Genomic DNA, 27,342 nt, shown 5'->3' with positions numbered 1-27,342 from the left:
AAGGGCATTAGGAGCACCAGAGAGGGGTTGGTTGGTTCATTCAGGCTAGGGTTGAGATTTGAGGGGACAGAGGGTCAAGAATGGCGTTTTTGTGAAGGAGGGCATTTGACCATGAGCTTGAAGGATGACACAGATTTCAACAGGCAAAATGCGGAAAGGGTATTACAAAACTTTTCTCTTTTTTGATGGCAAGTTACACTGATGCCATCTTGGCAGTGAGAGCCTGTCACCCTACACACAGGCAGTCATTCCGGGTGTTTGTGAGTGAATGAATCAGCCCATAAAAGCCTTCCTTAGCCAGCTACCTTCTCTCCCCGCAGGTCCTCAAGTAAGTGGAACTGGCTTTCTTACTTCAGAGTTTAAATGGCTGCTACCCATGGAGAGGGACTGTTGTTTGTGTGTGAGCCCTTAAAGACAGCCACATTAACTTGTGTAAAATCAGCCACATAATGCCCTCTGCCATTAGAGGCCCCTTTGAATAGATGCCACTGGTTTTTACAAATCCCATGGATTAGCTTGAATAAAAATTATTTGTTTTCTAAAAATAGATACAGTTTTTTCTTTTATTTGAAAGAACTTGAGTCATCATAATTTGTTTAAAACCAATGAAAGGATAATCTGAATTTAATAGTATGTTATAAAGAGAATTATATACAAAATAAGAATTCTTATTACTGATTGCATAGCATTTAGGCATATAGTCATGTAACCTGTTTTTTTTTTTAATACTTTTAGTCGGAATAAGCCATATAGGCTCTCCAGCTTCATTTCTTGCCAGTATTAGAAATACTAGTGTCCATCTTTAACTCTCGAGGGAAAACACTAGCTCTGACAATGATGTCTGTAGTACCGGCATACCTTGGAGATATTGTGGGTTCAGTGCTGCGCTACCACAATAAAGTGAATATCACCAAAAGTGAGTCACATGAATTTTTTGGTTTCCCAGTGCATATAAAAGTCATGTTTACTCTATACATAGTCTATTAAGTGTGCAGTAGCATTATGTCTTAAAAGAAAATACCTTAGTGAAGAAGCACTTTATTGCTAAAAAATGCTAACCGTCATCTGCACCCTCAGTGAGTCGTAATCTTTTTTTTTTTTAACATCTTTATTGGAGTATCATTTCCTTACAGTGGTGTGTTAGTTTCTGCTTTGTAACAAAGTGAATCAGCTATACGTATACATATATCCTCCCTCTTGCATCTCCCTCCCACCCTCCCTATCCCACCCCTCTAGGTGGTCACAAAGCACTGAGCTGATCTCCCTATGCTATGTGGCTGCTTCCCACTAGCTATCTGTTTTACATTTGGTAGTGTATATATGTCCATGCCACTCTCTCACTTCGTCCCAGCTTACTCTTCCCCCTCCCCACGTCCTCAAGTCCATTCTCTATGTCTGCATCTTTATTCCTTTCCCGCCCCAAGGTTCTTCAGAACCCTTTTTTTTTTTTTTTTAGATTCCATATATATGTGTTAGCATACGGTATTTGCTTTTCTCTTTCTGACTTACTTCACTCTGTATGACAGACTCTAGGTCCATCCACCTCACTACAAATAACTCAGTTTCATTTCTTTTTATGGCTGAGTAATATTCCATTGTATTATATGTGCCACATCTTCTTTATCCATTCATCTGTGGATGGACACTTAGGTTGCTTCCATGTCCTAGCTATTGTAAATAGAGCTACAATGAACATTGTGGTACATGACTCTTTTTTTTTTTTTTTTTTTTTTTTTTTTTTGTGATATGCGGGCCTCTCACTGTTGTGGCCTCTCCCGTTGCGAAGCACAGGCTCCGGACGCGCAGGCTCAGCGGCCATGGCTCACGGGCCCACCCGCTCCGCGGCATGTGGGATCTTCCCGGACCAGGGCACGAACCCGTGTCTCCTGCATCGGCAGGCGAATTCGCAACCACTGCGCCACCAGGGAAGCCCTATGACTCTTTTTGATTTATGGTTTTCTCAGGGTATATGCCCAGTAGTGGGATTTAGTTTTTTAAGGAACCTCCATACTGTTCTCCATAGTGGCTGTGTCAATTTACATTCCCACCAACAGTGCAGGAGGGTTCCCTTTTCTCTATGCCCTCTCCAACATTTATTGTTTGTAGCTTTTTTGATGATGGCCATTCTCACTGGTGTGAGGTGATACCTCACTGTAGTTTTGATTTGCATTTCTCTAATGATTAGTAATGTTGAGCATCCTTTCATGTGTTTGTTGGCAATCTGTATATCTTCTTTGGAGAAATGTCTATTTAGGTCTTCTGCCCATTTTTGGATTGGGTTGTTTGTTTTTTGATATTGAGCTGCATGAGCTGCTTGTAAATTTTGGAGATTAATCCTTTGTCAGTTGCTTCATTTGAAAGTATTTTCTCCCATTCTGAGGGTTGTCTTTTCATCTTGTTTATGGTTTCCTTTGCTGTGCAAAAGCTTTTAAGTTTCATTAGGTCCCATTTGTTTATTTTTGTTTTTATTTCCATTTCTCTAGGAGGTGGGTCAAAAAGGATTTTGTTGTGATTTGTGTCATAGAGTGTTCTGCCTATGTTTTCCTCTAAGAGTTTGATAGTGTCTGGTTTTACATTTAGGTCTTTAATCCAGTTTGAGTTTATTTTTGTGTATGGTGTTAGGGAGTGTTCTAATTTCATTCTTTTTTTTTTTTTTAATAGAAATGGCTTTTATTTATTTATTTATTTTTGGCTGTGTTGGGTCTTCATTTCCGTTCGAGGGCTTTCTCTAGTTGCGGCAAGCGGGGACCACTCTTTATTGCGGTGCGTGAGCCTCTCACTTTCGCGGCCTCTCTTGTTGTGGAGCACAGGCTACAGATGCGCAGGCTCAGTAGTTGTGGCTCACGGGCTTAGTTGCTCTGCGGCATGTGGGATCTTCCCAGACCAGGGCTCAAACCTGTGTCCCCTGCAATGGCAGGCAGACTCTCAACCACTGCGCCACCAGGGAAGCCCTCTAATTTCATTCTTTTACATGTAGCTGTCCAGTTTTCCCAGCACCATTTATTGAAGAGGCTGTCTTTTCTCCATTATATATTCTTGCCTCCTTTTCAAAAATAAGGTGACCATAGGTGCGTGGGTTTATCTCTGGGCTTTCTATTCCTGTTCCATTGATCTGTATTTCTGTTTTTGTGCCAGTACCATACTGTCTTGATTACTGTAGCTTTGTAGTATCCTCTGAAGTCCGGGAGCCTGGTTCCTCCAGCTCTGTTTTTCTTTCTCAAGATTGCTTTGGCTATTCGGGGTCCTTTGTGTTTCCATACAAATTGTGAAATTTTTTGTTCTAGTTCTGTGAAAAATGCCATTGGTAGTTTGATAGGGATTGCATTGAATCTTTGGGTAGTATAGTCATTTTCATAATGTTGATTCTTCCAATCCAAGACCATGGTATATTTCTCCATCTGTTTGTATCATCTTTAATTTCTTTCATCAGTGTCTTATAGTTTTCTGCATACAGGTCTTTTGTCTCCGTAGGTAGGTTTATTCCTAGGTATAGTCGTAATCATTTTGGTTTGAAATATTTTGAGAATTACCAGAATATGACACAGATACAAAGTGAGCAAATGCTGTTGGGAAAATGGTGCTCATAGACTTGCTCAATGCAGGGTTGCCACAGACTTTCAATTTGTAAAAAATGCAATACCTGAGAAGTGCAATAAAACAATGTATGCCTGTGTTTTTGTCATAACACAAGCTCTGATAAATTTCACCTACCTACTCCTACACCTCCTGCCATCAACTATCACTTCTGCACACTTACTGTGCATTATTTCATTTAGCCCTCACAACAATGCTAGAAGTTAAGTATATAATCCCATTTTACAGATGAGAAGACAGGAACAGGGAGGTCACATAATTTTGCCTGAGTTTGCTAGAGCTAGTGGGTGGCAAGGCTGAACTTTGATTCTAAAGCCCACTGTGGGCTCCCATATATGATTAGAGCCCCATATGAAACATCCCAAATTCTTTAAACTGACCTCAGAAAACATGATTCTGCTGCTTTTCGCCTTCTTGGTAATTGTTGTGAAGTGATAGTCTTGCTTTTAACACCACTTTCTTCTTCTGCAAGTGGAAATAAAATGTATTACCTCTGGCTAGTTTCATTCGAAGTTGAATAATCATGTGGGAATTGAAAAAATTAGGAAGTTTCATCTTTTTGGTCTAGCCACAAAATAGGATAAGCAGTGACTCAGCTATCTACCGTGGTATTTTGAATTTCTCAAGGTGACCTGACTGAACTCAATTTATTTAACTGGGGTTTAAAAGAAAGCTTTCACATTTCTGACTAAAGTACGATTTTACAATATATAGACTTAATGGTAAAAGTATTAATACCTTTTTTTTTTAATTTGAAGAAAAATACCCAATGGGTGTGCTTTTAGTTCTAAAATGCAGATGTTTGTGAAATGTTATTATCCTATTTCAAAAGTATTTTTTAAATATCCAGGATTAATATTCCCATATTAAGATGATTCATTTCTCAGTGATTTTTAAAAGTGTACTTGTTTCACTTTAGTAAATAAAATAACCAGATCATTACTAAATTTATATAAGAAGGCATACAATGAATCTAAAAACAAGAGAATAAAAGTAAATTGTTGTTTGGAAACCAGATACTGTCTAAACATCTCTTCTGAATTGTGAATTTTTAAAATAAAAAGTTTGTAAACTATGGGGACAAAAATAGATCAATGGATGCCAGGGGCTAGGGTCAGGGGAGGATTTGATTTGTAAGGGGCAGTGTGAGGGAATATTTTTGGAGTAATGGAACGGTTCAGTATCCTGATTGTGATGGTATATGGGCCTTTAAACTCATAGCCTGGATACCAAAAGAAAAAGCTATAAACAGATACCTATCTTGATTACATCATATAGTGGTTGCATGGGTGTATACATTTATCAAAATGAATTGAACACTTAAAATGGATGGATTTAGTTGTACGTAAATTATGCCTCAATGAAGTTGGTTTTTTAAAACAGACAACCTAGGCTGTGACCTGGGTCCTGGAGGCCTGCAGAAGGGACAGTTCCAGAAGCACCTGGTCTCCAAGCCCCTTGGTTCCCCATAGGACACGGCTGAAAATATCAAGGATGTATTACGTCTGTGTCAAGACAAAAAGAAGGTCTTGGTAGGGAAGAAGGATTTCGATTTCCCTACTGGGACTGGATCTTGCTTGACATTTATCACTTGCTCAGCATTTATCACCATCCTTATCTGTACAATGGGAATAGTAATTTCCTATCCTACCTCCCAGTTTGTAGTAAAGATTAGACTGACAAGTTGTTTAAAAAGGACATGGCACTTTTCAAATTAGAACCCTTATTTTTCAGACTGAAGGCTTCTGTTATACCTGCCTCTAGTTGATGTTACCCCCATGGCAATGTTGGAGAGGTGGGTGGGTGGGAAGGATGACTGACGAGTATGCACCCAGCCTATTCCAGTCTCTCACTGCTGGCCATCCCTACGTCTCATTCATATCCATTCAGTGAGCATCCTGTGGGCCCCAACTCTGTGCCAGGCCCTGGGCGATCTGCTGTGTGGGTCACATTGATAATTAGGAAGTGACCCCTACTCTGAAGGGGCACAGATCACTGTGATGCAAGCAGAGTGTGAGAAATGCCATAAGGGATGCTCAGGCACAGTACTGGGGTAACAGAGGTTGGAGCAGTTCCTTTCAGGTTGGGCTTTTATAAGAGAACTGTCATGAGGAGGTGGCTTGTGAGCAGGTGGCATTCAGGGGCCTGGTAAATAAGCCACGTCCTCCCCAGGACAAGTCCCTTATTCTGTCCAGCACTATCATGTAATTATCGAGCAATCATTTGGTACAGGCACTGTGCAAAAGGGACCCAGAAATAGATTTTCATAGAACCTATGGTCTTCTTTGTTCATTTGTTCATTAAACATCCAATGAGTCCTTTTTATATGGCAGACTCTGTGCCAGGGGAGTGGGATGCAGGTAGGAAAAGGAGTCTCTGCTTTGGAGGTGCTCCTTGTCTCTTGGGAGAGCTTAACGGTAAATGGACGGTTACTGACTGAGAGTGAGGCTATGTCCCAGGTAACCCTGGGCACCGGGGGAGCACAGAGGAGCACCTGTTCCGTCTTTGGTCTGGGAAGACATCCCAAAGGAGGTGGCATCTGAACTGAGCTTGGGTCACTAGTAGAAATTAGTAGGTGAAGGAGGAGAGAGCAGGGGTGGAGAAGGGTGTTATAAGCAGAGGGAAAAGCCTGTGTGAGTAGAGGCACAGAAGAGGCAATGGAGCATATTTGGGCAGTTGCTCAATGTGGCAGGAGAGGAAGGGCTGTGTAGAGAGTAGTACAATTTACCGTGTAAGGAGGGAGAACGGGAAGAGGCTTTTGCTAATTCACCCAGCAGGCCCCTCCAGGACCTCTGGGGGCAGACCCATGGGTGCACAGGGCCTCCAGCGCTAATGGTGTTTGAAACAAGGCTTCTCTGCTTCCCATACCAGGCCCCTCCGCAGAGTTCAGCCAGCCTCACGTTCAGTGCTCTAGAGCAAGCTCCATTAGCTGCCTATGGACAGGCCACCGGCTTCCCCACTGCCTTCTCACCACTGAGCTCACACAGCCCCTCTAATTAGTTATTGATTTGGTATTTTGTTGTAGCTGTGCTTCCTGCTCCTGTATTTAGTCAATTCCCAAGTAATGAAACCAAATTCTGTAACCCCCCACCTCTGCTTCTGAACTCCCCTCCCCGTCAGTTCTGTCCCTGCTGCCACCCCTACAAAGTGTCTCCAAACAAAGACCACTGACCATGAGCCTCACTCCTCCTGGTAACAGAAAGACAGTGGAGAAGCGGTTAGGAGGGGGGTTGTCCCTGGAAGCAGCTGCAGAGTACACCTGTTACCTTTGTCAGGTCAAGGCCCCTGGAGCCCAGATTCTTTCCATGGTGGTCTGTGGGCCAGCTGTGACACGAAGGTGATGTGGATCAGATTGCTGCTTTCACCCTCACGCCCCTGTGTCTGGGGTGGTCTTGCAGGGAGCCAACGGGTAGTCTGGGAAAAACTGCTCCTTCCTTTCTGGTAATTTTGACCCAGCCATTTAACTCCCCTCAGCCTCCATTTCCATAAAATAGGCATCCTAGTGTGTCTTCCCAGGGCCTTGTGAGGATCCACTGGACTACTCTATGAAACTTCTTTGAGAACAATAAAATAGTGTGAGAAGGAGTAATGGGTTTGCTGTCATTCTTAGAGAAGCAGTTGAGATCCGGGACAATCTGGAATGAGTTTCAGAGGTAGGGAAAATTACTCTGTTTGCCCCCGTCCATGTTTATATTAGATGAAACTGAATTTTAAAGAACATCAAAACAAGGGATTAGTATCCAGAATATATAAAGAACTTCGATAACTCAACAACACAAATAAAAAAACCTGATCAAAAAAGGGCAAAGGACTTGAATAGACTTTTCTCCAAGGAAGATATACACACGGCCAATAAATACATGAAAAGATATTCAGCATCACTAATCCTTAGGGAAATGCAAATAAAAACCACAATGAGACACCACTTCACACCCATTTGGGTAGCCATTGTAAACAAACAAACAAACAAAAACAGAAAATAACAGATGCTGAAGAGATTGTAGAGAAATTGGAACCCTCGTTCATTGCTGATGGGAATGTAAAATGACACAGCCACTGTGGAAAACAGTATGGTGGTTCCTCAAAACATTAAACAGAATTACATTATGATCCAGAAACTCCACTTCTGGGTGTATACCCCAAAGAATTGAAAGCAGTGACTCCGTGTTCATAGCAGCATTATTTATAATAGCCAAAAGGTAGAAACAACCCAAATGGCCATTGACAGATGAGTGGGGGAAAAAATGTGGTATCTACATACAGTGGCATATCATTCAGCCTTAAAAAGGAAGGAGATTCTGGCACTTCCTACATGAGTGAACCTTGAGGACATTATGTTAAGTGAAATAAGTCAGGCACAAAAGGACAAATATTGTATGATTCCACTTATATGAGGTACCTGGAGTAGTCAAATTCATAGACAGAAGTAGAATGGTGGTTACCAGGGGCTGGAAGCGGGGAATGGGGAGTTAATGGGTGTCGTTTCAGCTGGGGAAGATGAAAAAGTTCTGGAGATGGTTGGTGGTGATGGTTGTGTAATAATGTAAATATACTTAATGCCACTGGACTATACTCTTAACATGGTAAATATTATGTGTATTTAGTACAGTCTTTTAAATGATCATTTTTTAATGTTTAAAATGGTAGATTTGTGTTATATATATATTACCACAATTTTTAAAATAATCAAAGCTTTTAAGGGGAATAGAAACCTCAGATTGGCAGCCTGGGGCCCATTTAGATTAGAGCAGCAGTTCACCCTTACTGGGTTAGGGCCTGGGATTTTATGGGATCCAGGGGCTTATAAGCACCCCCATGCCTTTCTTAGTACCGGCTGGTGTAGCTACTGCCTCCTTTTCTAAGTTACTGCCCAGGTGCCCAGTAGATCTCCCCGGAGAGCAGGGCCAGGGTGATGGCCCCGCTGGCCTTACTCTCAGTGGGGCATCTCTGCCCAAGATAGTAATTTTCCATTCTGGTCCTGCCCCAGCTTCTCAGCTGGGCTTGGACCTTCTTTCTTGGTTTGGGGGGAGCACAGTAGGTGTCCTGAGCCTGTGCCAGCAGCGACTGATCCACCCACCCTGGAGAGCTGAACACCATGAGGAAATTTCCACAGCTTTCTCAGCCCCTCTGTATTCTCAGGAGTGACTTATCCTCTGTTCTCTGTAGGTTTTCTTTTCATCCGCCTGCAGCGTTGCCGTGGATGCCACCCTGAGGCAGAAAGCTGAAAAGTTCCAAGCTCACCTAACCAAGAAGTTTCAGTGGGACTTTGAGGCGGAGCCTGAGGACTGCGCCCCGGTGGTGGTGGTTCTTCCCGAGGGTGTGGGGACTGGCTAACTGGAAAAGCTCTCAGCCAGAGGAGGCCCCTTCCCCACGGCTGTGGTCCTGGCTCCTCCATTCACCTGTCCTACTGGGACTTCCTGGGGCAGCAGCCCTGCCAGGTTCTACAAAGATGGAGCCAGAATTCCCTCCTTTACCAATAAATAAGTTCCTTCAGTGCCAGAGAGGCTGTACCCCATCTAGAAGGCACATTTGTGGGTTCCCCGTCAGCCTGGTCTTGGTGCTATAACCTAACTGAATTCCAAATGAGCTCTTGGGAGAGACCTGCCTCAGCAGCAGCTTGCTTCCTTCCAGAAGAGAAGTTGAGCCAAAAGCCCAGGAGAACCGATTGTTTATTCGGTAGAATGGTTAGAAACCCTGGACTGCCCAGGAGTCTGAGATGTCAGTTGGTGACTTTTTAAAAGTTAATCAGAGGGTAATAGGGAGATGAGCCAGGATTTCTGCCTGCCCCTTGTTGGATGGGAATACATCACAGAAAACATGGACGTGTGACCACCCTGGAGCCCTAGGTTGGGGGGAGCATAACAGAAGACAGGTTGAATCTGACGAGTGGTCAGCTTTTGCTTTAAGTCCCTTTCTCCTGTCCAGAGGTGCCAGTGGATAATCTTTCAAGATCATTGCAGCCCCTGACCTCAGAGGTGTTGCTAGTGCCACACCCCTCCCATCTGCTCCCTTCCAGGGCCTCAGACCCAGAAGTGGGCCTTGGCAACCCTCTTGTATGGCCCCATTCCTCCCTCACCAGAGCCACCACGAGTGTTTCTGATGACCTGGAGATTCAACAACAAAGAGAAAGGTTCTTGCTTTGTACAGGCTTCTTTGGCCCTGTTGAAGTTCTGTGCCTTTATTCAGAGCTCCAGAGATGACCTGGTCAGCCTGGGTCTGCCCCCCATCCTGCTGTGGGGCTGTCAGCCACAGGAGTGATGGCGCTCCGGTTTCCTGGGAATCCTGAGGCCTCGCACATCATGCACACAGGCCCTGCCACCCTGACCTCAGACTGTTGTGCTGTGATCGGTGTCCCTGTGCTGCTCTCTCCCAAGGCTGCGGCTCACACTAGCTTTCTGAATAAGAATCCCCTCCAGTTAAGACTTTCGGTTCCACTTGTCTCCTTGGAATTGTTTTTCCAAGAGCATAACATACATTAAAGTCTTGGAGTTGAGACTAAATCCCCTTGTGTGAGTCTCTCTTATAGTTCATCTGCCCAGTTCCCAGCGCAGCCAGGCACTGTCCTTAGATGCACATGTCCTCCCTACCGGGTACCAGGAGACCCTGCCCAACCTCTGCAGGCTCTGGAGGAGGCAAGTGGCCAGCGATGTCTCCTGTCACCAGCGGGGCTTCTGAGATGGGCACAGCTGAAGGAAGGATTGAGGCCCTGTATCTATATAGCAACCAGAAGGTTCACCTTGTGTGAAGTTGCTGTTCTTTTTCTCCCCAAAGCCCAATCATCAGAACTACTGGGAAGCTTGTTAAAATTGCAGATTCCAAAGGAATAAAGCCCTGATCCCTGCCGCAGCATAGACGAACCTTGAAAACGCTGTGCAGGGTGAAAGAAGTGGGACGCAAAGACCACGTGTTGTATGATTCCATTCTTATGAATCGTCCAGAGTTGACAAATCCGTAGAGACAGAGGGATTAGTGGTTACCAGGGGATGGGAGAGTGGGAAAGGGGGAGTGACTGCTAATGGGTACTGGCTTTCTTTTTGGGGTGATGACAAGGTTCTGGAAGTAGGTAGTAGTGGTGGTTGCCCAACCGTATGAGTATCATTAAAACCCATACAAGTGTATGCTTTAAAATGGTGAATTTTACTGTGTGTAAATTATATCTAAATAATAACTTTAAAGTTCAGACTCCCAAGTCCCACGCTACAGGAACTCAGAGGCAGTGAATCAGGATGCAGCCTGGGTTCTGAGGCACACTCAATATTGAGTTACTACCTAGAAGTAACAGCACTAGAGCTGTTTAGTACCTAGAGCTCCACTGGGACAATTTGTCTCCCACTGGCCTAGCCAGGGCAGCAGCTGGAAGTTGGATCATGTGACCTGTTCTCTAAGCTTGTTGGTCTTATGTCTACACAGACACACACACACCCCAACCGCCCCCGTTCACACAAATGGGTTAAGGAAAAGCAGCTACAATGTTTAAGTGCTCTGTTCTGTTAGTTCACTTAATCCTCGCAACAGTCTGTGGTAATTGCTATTATTATCCCCATTTTACTGATAGGAAAATGGGCTCAGAGAGCTTCCGTCATTTTGCTAGGGTCCCACAGCTCGTAAGGATTGAGCTCAAGAGTCAAACCAAGCCCATTGGTGTCCAGGGTCCGCACTCAGCACTGCATTCACTGCTGTGATTTACTTCTTCCCTACTCTTGCATGTCCAGGACAGCCTTCCTTTCTTCCTGCTTCCCCCGATCTAGCCTTGGCCCTGTTGACAGCCAGCTGTGTGACCTCGGGCAAGCCACTTACGTTCTCTGAGCTTCAGTGTATTTTTGTATAAAGTAAGAGTTTGGACTGAAGATTTCTGGTGAAGATACTCCAGACTCCTTCAGGCTCCCTCCACTTAAAAATGGACCCTTGCGTTTTAAATGTTTTCAAAGGGAAACTACATTTACATGAGATAATATGGCTGGGCTGACAAAAAAAAAAAAAAAAAAAAGGTCCCTTGTTGGGGGCTAGAGTGACATCGATGCTGTGTCTTCTGCTTCTCCCAGCTGGCAGTCCTCTGTGTCTTTGATGAATAAAAAATGTGAAAACAAATTAATTATTACTTAATACTTGCAGTATTTTTGGAAAGCAGAAACCTTGAAAACTGAGAACCAGTGGTGTTGCTGATCTCTAAGCTCCCTTCCAGTTCTAACACATCTAAAAGTGAAGCTATTGGCAGGAGCTGGCCTGATTTTAAAATCCCCTCAAATGCAGGCCTCCTGGGGTCTGGCTCTTGTTTGCGAGGCTGCTTTATCCTATTAACAGAATCAGCAGAGGTAGTGACTTTCCAACCCCTTCTGCTGTCCCCGTGACAAACCCTCGCTGCTCAGGGCCCCCGGTCCATCTAATTTCTTACCACTTGAGCAGTGGAGGAGTTCCCGCCGCTGATAGCCTCTTACCATCGGTAATTATTTTCCCAACGTCATCCCTTTATAAATATTATTTAATATTCTCAGGGTGCTCTGACATGTTGGTTTCTCCAACTAATCAGACTTTGGCTTGACCAAGATGCCATCCCCTGCTGAAACGGGGGCTGGCAACGCAGAGGATGCCATGGCAAAGCCATCGCTGAGTCACATCCACTAGACTTAAAGCAGGACAGAGTTGGGCAGCTGACCTGAGCCACCTGCTAATACTGGGGGCCGCGTGGTCCTGCGATTCTGCAGAACCACCCCCGCTGACCACGGCACTGCCTCACCTCGGAGTTCACCGCATCTGGCCCAGGCAGGCTTTGTTGTCAGTAGGCCCTTCTAGACCCTTCGTTCTCCTCAGTATCCAACGTCTGTCTCCGAGGTGGCACATTCTCCCCGCAAACCCTGGGTTCCTGCTGTGGACTGGCCTCCCTGCTGAGATGGGGTTGAGAGCCAATGTAACGTCAGCTGCTCCCTGCTGGGGGGCGGGGGAGGAGTGTGTCCAGCCCTCCCCCACCTGCTAGGCCTTCTGTGCTGTGTCCTCAGTCTGGTGCTCACCTGTGTAGACTCAACAGATTTCTCTGGAAAACAGGGATCCTCAGGGTTCTCAGGCTAGGTGGGAGGAAGGTGGGAGAAGGCGGCGGCTTCCCAGTCCAACGTCAGACGCCTGTTCGAAAGGAACTCCACAGGGGTCTCTTCCTTGGATCTCTGTCTTGCTTCTTCCCTCCCCCAGTTTCTCCATTTTCCCTCTGTCCGCCTCCAGACGTTCTTACCTGGCTCAAGTCTGGACTCTGCACCGCTAAGGGGATGCCGACAGGTGGAGTTTCATCTTGAGGAGAGGGAGCCATGCCATGAGAAGCAGAGAAAAATGTGGGGCCTACATCAAAGAGCAGAGAGGCTGGGAGAGCTATCTTGAAGGAGGAGGTCTCTGCATCCTTTAGAAGGGAGAGCTGGGACCCGTGGGAGAAACTGCAGGGGGCAGAGCTTGGCTTCATTCTTTCTCTACCCAACTAATACTTTCTGAGCGCCTGCCCCTGGGAGCTTACATTCCAGTGGGGCGAGGGACAGGCAGTAAGCATAATAAATAGACTGAAGAGTATTGTTAGTTGTGAGAAATGCTCTGGAAAAAAACAGAGCAGGATAAGGGAAATTGGGAGTCCTGGCAGGGTAAGGGGACATGTTGCAATTTAAATGGGGTGACGCTTGAGCAAGGATTTGAAGGAGGTGAGCAAGGGAGCCATGTGGGTATCTGGGGGAAGTGTTCCAGGCAAAATGAACAGTGAGTGCAAAGGCCCTGGGGCAGGAGCATGTCTGATGTGTTGGAGGAGCACCAGGGGGTCAGCATGGTGTGAGTGGAGTGATCAAGAAGAGAATGGAAGGAGAGAACATCTCGGAGGGTACAGAGCAATCAGATTGTCCAGGGCTTAGGGACTGTTGTAAGAATGTTGCATTTTAGTCAGTGAAATGGGATCAATTAGAGAGTTTTAAGCAGAAGAGTGGCGTGGTCTGACTTTTGTTTTAACAAGATCATCAGCTGTCCTGTTGGACATAGACTGAAGGGGGCTTGGTAGAAGCAGGGAGACCAGTACGAAGGCTAGTGCAGTGGAGGTGAGGGACGACGCTGACTCAGAGTGATATCAGGTATGCACACTGGGGCTATTCGTGACTCAGATCAGGGATGGACTGGATGTCTTTCAAGGGCCCTTCTAGCCTGATTACCTCTCCTCTGAAGTCTCAGAATCTGGGCAGAATACTGACTTGTTGGGTCCTCCCACCCCCACCCTACAAGTCCCCTGTCTACTGTGCCATCAGGGATCTGCCAGCCCTGCCTGTTCCCAGATGTCCATGGTACCTTAGGGCAGGTGAGGCAATGGTGAAGGGCTGGGGAGGAACTCACAGGAGTTCTGGGGGACCGGTCGGGGTGGAGGCAGGGGACTCGACGGCTCTGTTGAGAAGCCATAAATGAGTCAGGGCCGCGACAGGCTCTGGTCACACCGCCAGCACCCGTGCGGCTGTTCTTGCTGCCAGTGAGTGCTGAGGGGGGTCACACACTTGCTGTTCGGGGGTTCTCGTGACTCACAGCGTTGAGGGCTGTTGGCGCTAATCTGTCCTGGTCAAGAAGCGTTCACGCACCCATTTCCACCAGGGAATGTCCATGGACTTCGAGGTGACTAACATGAGCCGGCATGGAGGGGGGCGGTGCTCCCTCTTCTCTGCTGGGAACGTGCTGGATCCTTTGTTCACCTTATTCAGGCAGAGCTGTAGGTCTTCAAGGAAGGTCTTATCATTCCTCATCGTACAGACAAGGAAACAAGGCTCAGAGAGGTGAGGCACAGGCTCACGATTCTCAGAGCCAGAATCCCAGCCTGTCTGAGTCCGGCACGGCCCTGCCACCACACAGCTCTCCTTAATAAGAACGGTTACATAATCTGTGATAATTACCAGTGGATCCAAGGCTGCCAGGCTGATAACTGACAGTGTCGGCCACTTACAAGGGTGGTGGGCAGGCCCCACTGGCCTCTTGGTTCATGACAGCTTGCTGATGTTTCCACCCAGACTCTTAGTATCAGGATCTGGCCTTGGGTACAGTGGACCGACTGGCTCAGGCGAGGTGGCACCTGGGTGTGGTAGGAGGGGAGCAGCATGTGGTCCAGAAGGAGACTTCTTCTAGACTCTTTGCGGACCACTGGGGGCCCTGAGGGGCTGCTCTGTCTGGGGCGAGCCTGAGTAGAGGCCTCTCCCACCCTGTCCTGCCAGAGTAGCTATTGAATTTGCAAAAGGTCTTTGCTTTACTGCCAGATGTGGGGCCTCTGAGGCGCTGATTTAATGCCCAGACGTCCTCCGTGGATCAATAAGCTGTTTTGTTCCGAGTCTAGGAGCCCAAAGGTAGAGAACAGGATGTAGGGGATTGAGGGGGTGTCTCTTCTTCTCGATTTTTGACTGAAGAAGGCTACACCATTGTCCATTTCCCTTTTGGAAATTGTCTATTTATGTCCTCTGCCCATTTTTCTTTTGGATCTTCTTTTTTTTAAAAATATACATTTGTCTTATATCTTAATATTAGAAATATTTCCCCCAATTTGCCTTTTAATTTTATGATGTTTTGAAATGTATACTTTATGTCAAATATGCCAAGCTTGTTCTTTTTGATTTGATCTTTTTCCCACTGCTTTAATGCTTAAAAGTCTATTCCCATATCAAGATGAAATATATACTAACCTATATTTTGTTCTAGGATTTCTCAGTGTTACGGTTTTTTATTCTGTATTTTGCCAGAGTTAAAACCATATTTCCTCAGCCCCATTTAATCCATCCCCACTCCTACCTTTCACACTTCACATCCGTTCTCGATTTTTCCTCTCCAGATTTTAAGTCCTAACTACCGCCTCACGCCTCTGTCCTTTTCCTTTCCTCAGCCACCAAGGGCTTCTCATAAGCCTTCCTGATCCCCTCACAGCATTTACAGCCAGAACCACGCCCATATCTGGCCCTTGGTATTACAGTCTGGTGATGTGGAGTGCTTTTCTTGTTGCTTCCCAAGGCTAGAATAATTTGGTAATGAGCCTATACTGCCTTGCTCCAAGCATGGGGCTAAGTACATCAATGCTTTGGGGTTTTGTTTTGTTTTTTAAAGAAGATAGAATTTATTAGAGGGAAGGGTCGCTTCCAGAACAGCGGGCTGACTTCCTAGTAGTCTGTGAGAGTCGAGCCCGAACAGGTGCTATAGATCAGTTTTTATAGCCAGAAAACAAAACACTGGTCCGAGGTGAAAATTTTGTTTACTGATTAGTCGAGGCACATATACCTTCCTTCTATAGGGTGGGAGTGGGACAGGGCATATGCCTTTCCTTATTTGGGACAGGTCCCGTTGCCCACGTGGGCTCAGGAATTTCGTAACCATCGCAACATGATGGGGAGGGCGATTAAGAGTCCGGTAGGGAGTGTAATGCTGAAACTTTTTCAGGCAGGTTTTCCTTTGTCCTTGAAGCACCATTGTCCTTGGAGCACCACATTCCCCCCTCTATTTATAGGGCCAATTCCTTGGCCCTGTTGTATACTCTGCTCATACCTACCTAACTGCCTAATTCCCTCTCAAGCATTCGGGAACCCCTTTTTGTGAGAAGGGACGACGAACTCTCTGGCTGCTTCCTGCTGAGTGGAGGCGTCATGGGTCCCTGGGTTCCCGTTGCCTGCTCTGTCAAGGTGTATCTAGGGAGGAATGCGGGCTGCATGGAAAGTGATGGCGGCTTGTTCAAGGGTTGTACGAGTGTTGACTGGCTGGTATTCTTGTTGCATCACCATTTGGAGGTTTATTTGTTGTATTCTGGAAGAGACAAACTTAACAAGGAGGTTAAAAATACATGGCCTGAAGATTAGTAGAAGTAGAAAAGCCACTATAGGGCCTAGGAAGGGAGTTAGCCAAGAGAACCAGGACCAGATATTAGTCTTGAAGTCCCACCAGTTGAATCCCCCTGAGACTCCTTCCTTGTAGAATCCACTAGCTCTTTCAATAATGGCTCGAAGATGAGTCTGGACCTTGCCTGATTGGTTGACAAGAAAACAGCAATCCTCCTTTAACATTGAACAGGTCCCTCCTTGATTGGCTGTTAGGAGGTCCAGATCTCGTCTATTTTGTGAAACCACTCCTGCTAGAGAACTTATTTGCTCTTGTAGCGTGTTAATTTGAGCTGCTAGGTTGGCAGTCTCTTGTGTGAGTTCAAGAGAGAGCTGTCGGGCAGTGAAGATGGAGTTTAAAAGTCCAGCTGAGCCCGTTCCCATCCCTGTTAGGAGAATCGCGGAACGGCGAGTGGGACCAGAGAAGGAGGTCAGGGCTGAATAAGTAGCCCCAGTGTCAATTAGAAAGTTTACAGTAGCCCCTGCTACATCCAGGGTTACCCGGGGCTCCTCTGGTCTTATGGGGAACATAGGGGCTTGTAGATTGAGCCTCAGGAACCTTCAGTCATCTGCTTCCAGGAGCCCCAGATCTAGAGTGCAATCCAGTTCTTGATCCTGATGGTCAGTTACCACTCACAGGGGCAATTGGCCTTGACCTCGGCCCAGGGGGCTGGGACCTGAAATACCCCGGGTGTTGAGTGGTTGTGGAATTGGCCTACCCGCTTGAGGGTGGGAGGGCCAACTCCTCTTCCAATGGCCCTTTTGGCGACGGTAAGGGCACGGGGTAACGGGTGGTGGGGTGCGGCAGTTCCTGACAGTGTGCCCCTGGTGACTGCACTGGTAGCAGGTCAGCGGTGGTTTCTGAGACGAGAGAGGGGCTCCCATGGGTCCCTGATTGGGAGGGACTGAGTAATGGCGAGAGCCATATATTGAGCGTGCCGTTTTAATTTTTCCTCCTCTTTTAGTTCTCGTCTATTCCTAGAAACCTCCTCCCTATTGTTGAAGACCTTAAGGCTGTGTCAAGTAGGACAGAAAATGGGGTCTGTGGCCCTTGCTCTAGTTTCTGTAATTTCTGTGTTAAGTCTGGGGATGCCTGGCTTATAAAGTGAACTGCAAGTATAGGCTGACCTTCAGGGGTCTCAGGGTCTAGGTTGGTGTATTTCCTCAAAGCCTCTACTCATCAGGCCTGAAAAAGGGCTGGATTCTCAGAGGGTTCCTGTGTGACTTCTCTGAGTTTATTATCATTGACAGATTTGATGATTGCCTTTTTCATACCTTCTAGTAGACAGGTAATCATGTAATTTCTCCTAGCGAGCCCTCCTGCTGGCCCATTTTCATTTGCCTGGTATCTCCATCCTGGGTCTGCCCGTGGAACTCCCCCAGCTCGGTTCTCGTTAGGATTTCGGGCATGTGTCTCACCTGCCTAGGCCTGAGCCAAGGCCCAGATCCTGGCCCTTTCTTCCTGATGCAGCGGGTAGTTAGGACCACATGAATATCTTGTCAAGTTAAGTCAAAGGCTATAGTTAGGGCCTGGAATTCCCTGATGAACATGGAGGGGTCCTGGCTAAAGAAGCCCAGTTTCCCTTGAATATGAGAGAGATCAGACATGGGGAAGGGGACATGAACTCTGATAGTACCTAGGTCTCCGGTAGCGACCTCTCGTAGGAGAAGCATACTGGGACTCGATTCAGAGCGTTGGGCTGCTCGTGACCGAGCGTGGGGAGGAGAGGGAAGGTCTGCTTCCAGGTATGGAGGTGGGGTTGGGGGGCAGAAGGTTGAGGAGGAGGCTGGGGAGACCGGGGACAAGAAGGCTCATCCAAGATACCTGGTGGAGGGGGAGATGCAGAGGGACGAGGTAGTGAAGCTGAAGGAGGAGGAGAGGGGGAGGGCGAGGCATTAAAGTGGTCATGGAGAGACACATGCGACAGGAGTCCCTCAGGCTCGGATTCTGACTGAGGGCCATGACGGCCTGGATATATGGAACCTCAGAATCCTTTCCTGGTTTCCGACAATAGAGATCAAGTTGGAGGACCGCGTTGTAATTTATCGTCCCATTAAGAGACCATTGTTCTTGTTCTCTCAGTTTGTATTGGGGCCAAGCCATATTACAAAAGAAATGTCAACTTCCCTGGTGGTGCAGTGGTTAAGAATCCGCCTGCCAATGCAGGGGACACGGGTTCGATCCCTGGTCCGGGAAGATCCCACATGCCGCGGAGCAACTAAGCCCATGCGCCGCAACTACTGAGCCTGTGCTCTAGAGCCCGCGAGCCACAACTACTGAAGCCCGTGCGCCTAGAGCCCGTGCTCCGCAACAAGAGAAGCCACTGCAGTGAGAAACCCGTGCACCACAGCGAAGAGTAGCCCCTGCTCGCCGCAACTAGAGAAAGCCCGCGTGCAGCAACGAAGAGCCAATGCAGCCATAAATAAATAAATAAATAAGCCTCTTCTTTTTGAGATTGTCTGGGTCAAATTCCTTCCAATTTGTGAGTCTAAGGGAATAGACATACCTGAACACATTCTTAGCCTCAGTGCCGTAGAATGGGGGTACTGAGAATCACTGATGGGCAAAAAGGCATCCCTCTTTGTCTCAGTGACATCTCTGTGTGACTAAGGCACCAGTGACCAGAAAAGGGAATTCCAGGAAGCCAGCAGGAAATTGACTCACCGTTAGAAGACGGGAAGGAGCTCTTGAGACGATCTAGAGGCAGTGGGGTTCTTTGGAGTCAGTCCAAGCCAAGGAGAAAGAAGCAGAAGCGACAGAAAAGAGGACTTAGGATTCCTCCTTCTAACGCTACAGAGGAGGCGGTGGCCAAGGGACTAGGGGCTGTGTGTTTTGCTTTGTCCATGATGTTCCTCGTGTTGCCCAGAAGTTGGCTTGAAGGGGGCAGATGCTCTAACAGCCTGGTCTGTTCCGTGACCCCCTTATCCTTTCACGGGAGTCTTCAAGCAGCAGGCGCCCTAATGGCTTTTAAATGCCTGACCCGGGCCAGCACGATACCCTTTGGCCTAGTCCTCAGTCAGAAGGAAGACAGAGGGACCCTCACCCGTTCTGGGCAGCAGTGACTGGGGCGAAGTGAACCGTGGAGCCTTTGGAACACACCAGGGTGTGGCCCAGGGCAGAGTTCCTCCGTTGCTTCCACAGCAACTTGCCTGTTCACAGAGGGTCCCAAGGAATGAGGAGAGGAGGTGGGGAAAGAGATGCCCCCTGGAGATCCCCGTACAGGCCACCAAATGTCGTGGTCTGAACGTGGGTTGGAAAAGAATCTCCAGACACAAGGCAGAACGTAAAGAAGATATTAGAGGGAAGTGTCGCTGCCAGAACTGTGGGCTGACTTCCTAGTAGTCTGGGAAAGTCTATCCTCAATGCTTTGTTGATAGGAAGACTACCTCTCCCTCTTTGAGAAGGCTCCGTCCCTGCACTAAAGGCCCTGGAATGGCCAGTAGTTGCTGTTTTGTAGACTGCACAACCCATTTCTCTTCACTGCCCTTCTGATGTCAAGCCTTCTTTGCTTTGAGGAAGCCTTTTTCTACTCCATGTCATCTTTGGTAGGAGTGCCAATCATGGGACCTCATTCCATCCTTCTACCCGCAGAGATAGACACATAACTTCAGCTAAGCCACTTGTCACCTTCCCTGGGATGCTTCTTCTGGAAGGTGCAGAAAGATACTGCATGCTTTTGGAGTTATGGTGGTAGAGGACTCTTAGCTGGACCTAATAGGACTCATCATACCCATAAAAAAAAAAAAAAGCCCTTGCACCAGAAATGAGGATGAGGACAGCACAGAAGGAAGCTGAGATGAGAGATGAGAGTGAGAGAGAGAGAGAGCCAACAACATCACTGGAGCACCTGGATCCAGCACCACCTGCAGCCCACAATCCCCAGGATTCCTTCAAATGAGCCAATATAATGCCTTTTTTTTCTTCCCTAAATTTTCTTTTATTGTGGTAAGAACATTTAACATGAGATCTACCTTCTTAAGAATTTTTTAGGTGTAAAATACAGTATTGTTGATTATAGGTACAATGTTGTACAGCAGATCTCTGGAACTTAATCATCTTTCTTAACTGGAACTTTATGTCCATTGACTTGTAACTTCTCATTTCTCCCTCCCCCCACCCTCTGGCAACCACTATTCCATTCTTTTATTCTATGAATTTGACTGTTTTTGATACTTCATACTATTCACAATCGTATGTGGAAACAACCTAAATGTCCATCGACAGATGAATGGATAATGCAAAGGTGGTATATGCATACAATGAAATATTATTCAGCCTTAAAAAAGAAGGAAATTCTACGGTATGTGACAAGCTGGATGAACCTTGAGGACATTATACTGAGTGAAATAAGCCAGTCACAGAAAGACAAATATCTCTTTTCTTTAAGGCCCTTTGTGACAGGTTCCTGCCCTTGCAACCAGAAGTTTCCTGACTAATTCATTCTTGCATTTGTGAGGCTTTGACCTTCATTGCCTTCCCATCTGCAAAACTCCCAAGATGTCAGAGCTCAAAGGAGCACTAGAGACCACAGGCCGACCCTCCTGTTAGTGAAACCAAGGTCCCAGGAGGAAAAAAGGACTCATTCAAGGTTACGTGGTAAGTTGTTTTCTGCCCAAACAGAAAAAGAGCTTGAACTCACTGGCCAGCAGCCTGGACCATGCCACAGGCCTCAGCCATGGCATTGGAGTGCTGAGTGGCTATTGATCTGTTGTTTTCGGATGCATCACCAGACAGGATTGCCGCCACCCCACAAGCATTTGTGCAGCCGAGGGAGAGCTCCAGGATGGGCCCAGGCCAGGCTGGGGAGGGCGTCAAGTGCTGCTGTTTCTGCTGTTCCAGACCCTGCGGCCCCTGTCGGGAGAGGGTGGCCATGATCGAGACCAGGGTTGCCATTTACTGAGCGCTCACTATGTGCCAGGCAGCATCTTCAACCATAGCAGCAGCTTTATGTACATTTACCTTCATATGGAAGACTTGCTGCGTCCATATAAAGGAAGTACTATGGGAATCCCCATTTCACCAGAGAGGAAACAGGCCCAGAGAAGTTAGGGGACTTTCTGATAGTCACACTGTAATTGAGTCACCCGCTTGGATTAACTCAGGCCGGCCTGACTCCAGAGCCCATGGTCTCACCCTTTGCATCAGGGGAAAGGAACTCAGATGCTGACAAGGGGTCAGGCAGGTGCGTGGCTGAGTGGACGGGAGTACACCTCTGCTCCCCAGCTCTGGCCCGGGGCGGCCAATTCAAGGCAGACTTGTCAAAGCTTCCAGCTTTTCAAGAGAAGCCAGAAACCTGGATTTTTATATGAAACTTCTCTATTTTTAAGTGTTGGCAACAAATTCAGATTTAAAAAAACAGCACTGTACAAGCCAACCAAAAGCACATTTGCAAGCCTGTGGATTGCAACTTTTCTGCTTTACTCTACTCTTGTTTGGCTGGAGAACAATATTCTTACCCACAGGGGTCTCTGTCCATCCCCTGGTGGGAGAACTGATATTGTTAGGCCCTGCCCCTGCCCGGGCCCACACTCATTCACTCTCAAATATGCCTCAAAGGCGAAGCACCAGAAGTGGGGGCTGGGTGGGAGCCGAGACAGCAGAAGAGACTTACTATTCAATTTTACAGGTGAGGGCGGAAGACCAAGTGAGGCAATGTAAATGGTCGACATCCCACAGTAACTCAGCGAAAGAGCCGCTGGGACTAGATCTGAGGTCCTTCTGAGCCATAGGTGAGGTGCTCTTATCACCGTATTACCCAGCTGATGGCCATTTGGCTAGAAAGAGGAAACACCTGGATTCTGGAAATGACAGACTTCCAGCCTTGCTCATAATGATAATACTAAGGAGGTTACTGAACTTTTCTGGGACTCAGTTTCCTCATCTGTAAAATGGGGGTAGTAGCCACCTCTCAGGATAAGAGTGAAGAGCAAATGAAGTACAGAATGTGGGAGTGCCTGGCACACAATAAGTCTTTTTCTTCCCAATCTGTCCAGGACAGTGCCGAGAACCAGGAGGCAAGGGGAAGACCTCGTTCATGCCCTTCACTCTCGGTATAGTTCTTACTGCCTTCACTCAGACTCTTCACTTGTATTCAGTCCACACTGAAGGCAGGCAGTGTCCCCTCTAATCGATTCTGACGGAATCGATCAGAGGGGAAAGCGATGGGGAACTGGCCGTGCATCAGGGCTGTGTCACTGTGAAGACGGGCCCAAGATCACAAGCCAACTGGCCTCAGTGGCCTCTGGGGGCAGGGCTGGGCCATAGCACACGATGCCCTGGGTGCTCCTCAGAAAGAGGCTCGACGCGTTGCCTGCCTCCCATGGAACAAGGAGGGTCCCTGGCGGGCATTCGTGGAGGCTTCAGGCTTGTGGACTTGACGCCGACGCTGCCCGGAGGTGGGGACTCCTGGTGATTCTCTGATCCAGACAGGTTGTGCCCCGACACACGCTGCCACTCCAGTCCCTCACCGGAGATGTGACGAATTGATCATGACACCCTTTCTTTCTCAATGTGATGCCCCAAGCAGCCTCAGCCAATGCAGGAAGCTGACATGTAAGGGGAAATCTGCTTGTCTTTCCTGATCCAGTTGAAGTACCCTTGTCTTAGAGCAAGGGGGAGACAGGCCCAGAGAGAGCAGAGACTTCGTCCAAGGTCACCTAGCATGTTCATGTCAGGCTGGGCATCCCAGCTGCCCTATGCAGCCCAGAGCGTGGGGCTGAGGCTGCTCAGTAGGGCAAGTGTCCTGCGGCCTCATCTACGTGCCCCAAGCTCAAGATCTGCATTCTCACCTGCGTTTCCCACCAGGAAGCCTCAGCTCTGCAAGCATGTCGGGAGTCTTAACCCTGCCGTAATCCTTGGACCAGTCCTTCCTCTTCTCTGGGGCTCAGTTTTCTCCTCTGGCATATAGGGTATTGGCTGTACCCCAGGCCTGTGAATCCCCGGTGCCCAGTCCCTGAAGGATAAGGGGTTGCGTGCTCCCCACCTCCCCAAGCAGGGCACTGAGCTGAAAATGCTCACAACCCCTTCTGTGCACTGCATCTGGAGCTGGGGTCTGTGCGCCGGGCATGCACTGATGCACGATGACTCGCCAGAGAGGAGTCTGTCCCCTTCCGCCTAGTCCTCGGGGACGGGTGGGGCTGCACCTGCTTCTTCTCCAGGTCACCAGCCCTCAGCCCTGGGCCTGGCACAGAGGGGGAGAGTGAGTGAATGAATGGGTGGATGGATGAATAATATCCTAACAGCAGTGCTCATCCAGCCCCCTCCGTGTGCCAATCTCCCTGCACATGTCATGGCTCATCCTGGCGACCTCCTTGTGCTGTGGAGGGAGCCACACCCCCTCCCCATCATCTGTTCAGTATGCGCACACGCCCTTCTCTCCAAGCCGTGGTTCCCAGAGACCCCCAGAGCTCAGAGCTGTCCCTGAGACCCTGACCCAGGCCCGGCCAGGGCAGCCACCCCCAAGCTTCCCTCAGGCATTAGCGGCCTCACCCTGCATCCTTGGCCTGGCAGGACTGGGGAGTCTCATCTCCTCAGCCATGGGATCAGCCCCTAACAGAATGACCAGCCCTTGGCCTCCCCGTGTCTGCTCAGCTTGGCGTGTCTTTGAGGTTCTCAACCCATCACCTGGCCTCAGAAACAGTCTCTGGACCTGAGGGTCTCCACAAGGCTTTGTACTGACTTACCCCGACCTCAGCAGGAATGATCAAGGTTGAGCCACTTGGGCCTCAGAGGGCAGGGCTGAGACCCGTGGGGTGAAGCTATGGGAGGCAGATCTAAAATCTCAGTATGAGGTAGAACTTACAGTTAAAGCTGCCCGGAATGGAATGGGCTCTTTGGAAGTAGTGAGTTCTCCGTTCTTAGAGGTATGCAAGTAAAACCTAGACAGCTTAATGGGGCTAACAGAGATATCCACCAGGAGAGTAGCTTCACTAGGTGGTTGTGAAGTTCTCTTCCAGTTCTTTGACCACAAATCTCCTTTTTTCTAGGACTTTCTCCTCAAACCACCCCCCCAAGACAGACACAAGCAATAGCAGACCCAATTCAGGGCAGAGGAAAGGGAAGTCCAGAGGCTAAAGGAAAGTTGTTTGTGAACACACAGCTGGGCTCAGAACCAGGGATTCTGGAACACAGCTGCCTTTCTGCAGGGGCTTAACTGGTCCTCCCTGGATCAAGTCCAAGGCTGATGCGGGATCCTAATCTCCAAGAGGTTCCCCTGATGGTGCTGGGTGTGAGGGCCAGAGAAAGCAATGGGCGTGGGGACTGTGGACTCTAGGTTCAAATTGGCAATATGTGGGGCTAGCTGGGGGACAGGCAGCTTTTCAGGGGCCCAATGCCATGGACCTCTGAAGGCCTCTACTCCCCCCTACGAGGAGGATGGGAGGAAGCATAGCCCGGAACTCTCTGGCACCTGCTTCCTCTCACGGGTTCCACAGAGCTCACACTCATCTGTCTCTCTCACACGCTCCGTGCCGGGACAGACACAGCAGCACCCACATCCAAACTACTCACACACATCAGACGTGCACACACGATGGGCACAGGGACACCCACACAGAGACAGAGACACACCCTCCCGGAGCCACGCAGATACCCACGTGCATGCAGGCACAAACGTGGGCCCCCGGGCTGGGGAAGGTGAGCAGGCCGGGGGGTGTGCGCTGGGTCCTAGTTCTGGAAGTCCTGATTGTGTGGAAGCCATTTCCTGCCTCTTCCCATGACTGACTCCCCATCCGGGGCCAGCAGGGCCGGGGTCTGCAGGGAGGCGGCAGAGCAATTCAGCAGGCTCTCAAGTCAGCTAATCTGCGTTCAAGCTTTAGCTCTACCTCCTTCTAGCTCTGTGACCTTGGCAAGTCATTGGACCTCTCTGAGCCTCAGCTTCCTCATCTGGAGAATGGGCATAAACATAGTACCGCTTAGATCCAGTAATCTCTGTAGCCTGCAGGCCTGGCACATAGTGGTGTGGAGTAAATGGAGATATTGCTGTTGGTTCAGGGCAGAGGCTCAGCCACCAAATGGCCACTCACTCCTTGCAGCCCCGCATATGGTGAGGGCCCTTATTCATGAGCTGTCATTTCCACGTCTCCTTCAGGAGGCTACCTGAGGTCTGAACCCATGTGTCTCCCTTGCAGGGGCTCAAGACTGTGAATGTGTGTTCCCCACTTGGCGAAGACAGCTCCCAAGCCCCTGGCAAAGGTGGGGCTCGGCCTAGGGGGCTAGGAGAGGGATGTCTCCAGAAACAGTCTTTGATATTGAACAGTGAGCAGCCCCTCCGCTAGAACCTGAACTAGACTCCTAGCAATTTCATACCGTTGCATTCTAGAACCATGGACTGCAAAATCCGAGGCTTTGCCAGCGTATGTTAGACTCTCAAGGATCTCAAAGCACAAATCTCAGAATCTTAGAGCTGTAAGGAGGCCTAGTAGATATCTGGTCCAGTTGCCTCACTCCTAGGATGGGATCCCAAACACGGAGCCTCCGAGTGGGAAGAGAAAGTTGAGTCCATCCTAGTCCAATTTGACAGAAGTGGCAACTGAGGCCCAGAGAGGGTGAGCCACTGGTGCGAGGTTGCACAGCAAGATAGTGGAAGTGTTGAGACCAGAACCCTGGTCCTGGCCTCACAGGCTTAGACTTGGCCCATCTATGGAGGCGTGGAGGAGGTGGGGGAAGACGGAGGAGGAAACATTTGGACCAAAGCAAGGATTTTCCAGAGACTGTTTTTGAAAAATCAAACCAAAAAGAAAAATGGGAAAGGGTGCTGGCTTCCCTTTATTTTCTGCCTTGTCTTCCTCTGGGCACTCATTCTGTGCAGCTCTCAGCCGGCCCCCAGCTCTGCTCACAAGCTGCTTCCAACCGCCCACAGGCTTCCTAAAATGGTCTCTGCAAGCTAATTCCAGAGGGTGAATGGCAGAGAGCAGGCCTGGCGGGGAGGTGGGGGGGGCGCCTCCTTAGCTAGCGCAGGCGCAGGGAGTCTCCTTGGGCAGGCGCAGAGCTGGCTGCCCACCCCCCAGCCCTCTCCCCAGGTGCTTCAGCCCTTGCCCACCCTTTAGGGGAGTAGGGATGGGGTCCAGCACCCACCACTCAGTGTCTGAGCTCTCAGAATAGGCTATTTATTTTTGCTTCTTAAAAAATTAATTTTTAAAACTCTATGTAATAATACATATGCAGTAATATATATTTATCGTATAATAATTGGGAAAGTGTAAAGAAGAAAATTAAGATCACCTGTAATCAACTGATGTCAGTGAAACAACCATTAACATCTAAACATATATCCTTCCAGACTTTGGATCAAGCACATATTATAGAAAGAAGGGCTGATTTCAGTACATAATGTTCTAAAACCTGTTTTTTCTCCCAATCATATATTCACAAACATCTGTCCTAGTCAACAACTGAACTTCTACAGCATGATTTTTAGTGGCTGCATAGCATGCTGCATATGACTACACCACACTTTACTCAACCAATCCCCAGTGCTGAAAATTTTAGCTTATGTCCCTTTTTTTTCCCCATGAGAAGCAACGAATCATTGATTCTTGTAGTTAAATCTTTGTGTTTATCCTAATTATTTCCTTAGGACAATGTTCTGGAATTGGAACGACTGGTCAAAGGATTTACACTTTTTTAAAAAAGATAAACGCAAAATTATAACTCTATTCTCTCTTCCTACAACGAACGTGTGATAAAGAAAAATTAGAAAATACAAATGAAGAAAAAACTCCTTGGGCTTCCCTGGTGGCGCAGTGGTTGAGAGTCCGCCTGCCGATGCAGGGGACGTGGGTTCGTGCACCGGTCCAGGAGGATCCCACATGCTGTGGAGCGGCTGGGCCTGTGAGCCATGGCCGCTGAGCCTGTGCGTCCGGAGCCTGTGCTCCGCAACGGGAGAGGCCACAGCAGTGAGAGGCC

At 48.1% G+C, this 27,342-nt stretch overlaps 1 protein-coding gene across 4 annotated transcripts in view; it reads left to right on the top strand.

The window, feature by feature from the left end:
- AAR2 (AAR2 splicing factor) overlaps window positions 1–27,342 on the top strand; it is a 62,138-nt gene that overhangs the window by 10,594 nt on the left and 24,202 nt on the right. For 2 of the 4 annotated variants that reach the window (XM_059038081.2, XM_059038082.2), the window contains exon 4: window positions 8,761–10,094. The exons of the other annotated variants lie outside the window; for them this stretch is intronic. In XM_059038081.2, the coding sequence (XP_058894064.1) occupies window positions 8,761–8,928 (168 nt within the window). In that variant the 3' untranslated portion in view covers window positions 8,929–10,094. Of the gene's footprint in view, window positions 1–8,760; window positions 10,095–27,342 lie in introns of those variants that run through there. 4 annotated transcript variants of the gene reach the window in all.

Source organism: Kogia breviceps, chromosome 14 (assembly GCF_026419965.1).
Source record: "Kogia breviceps isolate mKogBre1 chromosome 14, mKogBre1 haplotype 1, whole genome shotgun sequence".
Classification (NCBI taxonomy): Eukaryota; Metazoa; Chordata; class Mammalia; order Artiodactyla; family Physeteridae; genus Kogia; species Kogia breviceps.
Note: the sequence above shows the minus strand (reverse complement) of the source record. Positions and strands in the feature narration are given on the sequence as shown.